General features: G+C 37.3%; 1 protein-coding gene across 1 annotated transcript; it reads left to right on the top strand.

Moving 5' to 3' along the window:
- The first annotated feature begins 1,057 nt into the window (after positions 1 to 1,057).
- LOC129308992 (probable indole-3-pyruvate monooxygenase YUCCA10) lies at positions 1,058 to 2,521 on the top strand. The gene is made up of 4 exons (XM_054950341.1): positions 1,058 to 1,669; positions 1,764 to 1,997; positions 2,109 to 2,237; positions 2,327 to 2,521. Exons 1-4 carry the CDS (start codon positions 1,058 to 1,060, stop codon positions 2,519 to 2,521), a joined length of 1,170 nt encoding a protein of 389 aa, XP_054806316.1.
- The last annotated feature ends 233 nt before the right edge of the window (positions 2,522 to 2,754 follow it).

Here is a 2,754-nt window from a genome sequence, read left to right as displayed (position 1 = left end):
TATTATTTTGCTGTCATTCTTGCAGCCTGTAGAATATTGTTATGCAGATGTTTTCCAAAACATCTTATATTTTGGACCGGAGGGAGTATGTTCTTTCACTTTAAATTATAGCTGTTGTAATTAAATTATTGAATTTATATATTCGTGTTTTTTAAGTTTTAGATTAGAAAGTTATGTAATTTAATACATATTATCATTTAGATTTTTCTTCCACCTTTTGCCTGTTTTTTTGGAATGTTTTGGTCTCATCCCGTCCTGATCTTGAAAAACAAGACATATGATGAAAATTCAGCCACGTTTATTTTTTGGAACAATACATGAGATAGGACTATCCTAATCCGATCATGTCTCCTGAACATCTTTGGCTTTAACCAGCATTTATTGAGAAATTATGTTCGTATAGTTGACTTATACATGTAAACTTTATTATTCATGTAATCAATTAAAGATTATGCAGCTAACGTAAATGAAGATTTGGAATAATCTCACGAGGTCCAAAAACTCTTAAATTAGAAATTTTCACAGAAGCAATCCGATGGCATTGCAATTCGCAAGTAGAGTACGTACACGTACTATTTCTTGAGTGTGGTAATTAATAAAAGATTACCAAATGGGTGTAAACTAAAAAAGCCATGTATTCATTCAGTAGATCATTTTCAAAAGCACGGATAACAGATGAAGTGTACGGTACTTCATATATTTCATATCACGTCCTTAGAATTCGAAGCATCTCAACATGCCTGAACCCTAGCTAATGTCAGGTTGGTTCACTAAATCATCCTCATCCTCAACGTAAATCTAAAAGGAAGATTTATTACGAGGAAATACATAGCAGATATTTTGTAATCTACAAAAACTCTAGTTTCATTGAACACGTAGCATGAATTTTCTGCACCAAACCATGTTCTTCACCCTCGCGCCACCAAGAAATATGGAAAGAACATTACTACTAGCAAGTACATGATTTGAAGAAGAAGAAGAACACGCCTATAAATTAAAACCCTCGAACTACTAAGATGTCAGAACCAAAGACACTAGGTCGCTTGCAAAAACGACAATGGAAGTTACTGATGTTGTGATCGTAGGTGCTGGGCCTTCTGGTCTTGCAACCTCAGCTTGTCTTACAAAGTATTCGATCCCTCACATAATCCTCGAGAAACATGATTGTAATGTTTCTCTTTGGAGAAAACACACTTACGATCGAGTCAACCTTCATCTGGCCAAAGAGTTCTGTTCTTTACCCTTACTGCCTCACTCACCATCTAGTCCAACATTTCTCTCCAAATCTGAATTCCTCGACTACATCGACAACTACGTCAGCCATTTCAACATAAGCCCTCGTTACAATCGTACGGTAGATGTCGCCGTGTTTGATGGAGCTGAGGGGAAGTGGAGGATTGAAACGACGAATACTAAAGGAGGGTGTCGTGAAGCTTACGTGGCCAAGTATGTTGTCGTGGCGACTGGTGAGAACAGTGAAGAGTACATTCCCGAGGTGAGTGGATTGGATAGCTTCGAAGGAGAGATAGTGCACTCCAAGAATTACAAGTGTGGTTCTAAGCATAAGGGCAAAGAGGTTCTCGTTGTTGGCTGTGGAAATTCTGGAATGGAGATTGCTTATGATTTGAATGAGTCTCAAGCTCGAACTTCCATTGTCATCAGAAACCCTGTGAGTTAATTAATCTCTGAACGACCCAAAGTTCGAAAAGAATAAAAACAATTAACTGATACTATGTGCATGTATGTATGTATATGACTTGTAGGTGCATGTGCTGACAAGAGAACTGGTGCATCGAGGAATGTCTATGCTGAGATATTTGCCGGCTCAAATAGTGGACGTTGTGATAACATTTGTGGCAAACTTGGAGTACGGTGATCTCTCTGAATACGGTATTCATCGACCCAGCAAAGGACCGTTCTACCTCAAACAAGTCACTGGGAGGTCTCCTGTCATTGACGTTGGGACCATTCAAAAGATTCGAGACGGAGAAATTAAGGTTAAGGTTTTGCATTATGTGTTCTCGTCGAATATGTGACTGCAGAATATTCAAATTTCTTCTTTATCAGCATTTCAATTATTCTCTCTCACATGCACCAGGCTTGTGCAGGTTATTTCTTCTGGAATAAAGAGAATAGAGAAGAAGAAGGTGATCTTCGAGAAGAACAATTTGGAGAAAGATTTTGATGTGATCGTGTTCGCTACTGGGTATAAAAGCGTAGCTAATAATTGGCTCAAGGTTATTTTCTTCAGCTCCTTTATATATATAACTTTATATAGATTTGAATTATCGTATGCAACAGATCAAGAGGTTTTGGTTCGAATTAGGATTACAAGTATGTTCTGAACGAGAAAGGGATGCCAAAGAATGAAGTTCCGAGTCATTGGAAAGGAGAGAAGGGGATTTACTGTGCAGGACTTTCAAGGAGAGGTCTTCTTGGAGTTTCCATGGACGCAGAAGCTATTGCAAACGACATCAATCTATCCCTCAAATTGGTGGCTCAGAATTCTTCCTGTCAATGAGATTACGATTTGGAGGCTTATTGAAGATTTTATGAATCTTATAACCTTTTGATATAGAATATATAGTTGTAATCTTATGTTTGTGATCATGGATGATAAAACATATATTCCTCTAATCCTACTCTTTGGACAGAGAGAGATTATTTGCTTGATCATATTTACAGGACATTTCTATAATTTTGTGTTGATCTTTATTCTTTTACCCCTATTGAAAAACAGGTTCTTATAAATGC

This window comes from Prosopis cineraria, unplaced genomic scaffold (genome assembly GCF_029017545.1).
Source record: "Prosopis cineraria cultivar Desert tree isolate PC_DT_omini unplaced genomic scaffold, ASM2901754v1 PC4, whole genome shotgun sequence".
NCBI lineage: Eukaryota > Viridiplantae > Streptophyta > Magnoliopsida > Fabales > Fabaceae > Prosopis > Prosopis cineraria.
This window is presented reverse-complemented; position numbering and strand designations above follow the sequence as displayed.

Bases quoted from the DNA above. Each gene is read 5' to 3' on its own strand.
- LOC129308992 (XM_054950341.1), top strand. From the start codon at position 1,058: ATGGAAGTTACTGATGTTGTGATCGTAGGTGCTGGGCCTTCTGGTCTT. The intron at 1,670-1,763 runs GTGAGTTAATTA...TATGACTTGTAG, and splicing joins CCATTGTCATCAGAAACCCT to GTGCATGTGCTGACAAGAGA. The intron at 2,238-2,326 runs GTTATTTTCTTC...GGTTCGAATTAG, and splicing joins TAGCTAATAATTGGCTCAAG to GATTACAAGTATGTTCTGAA.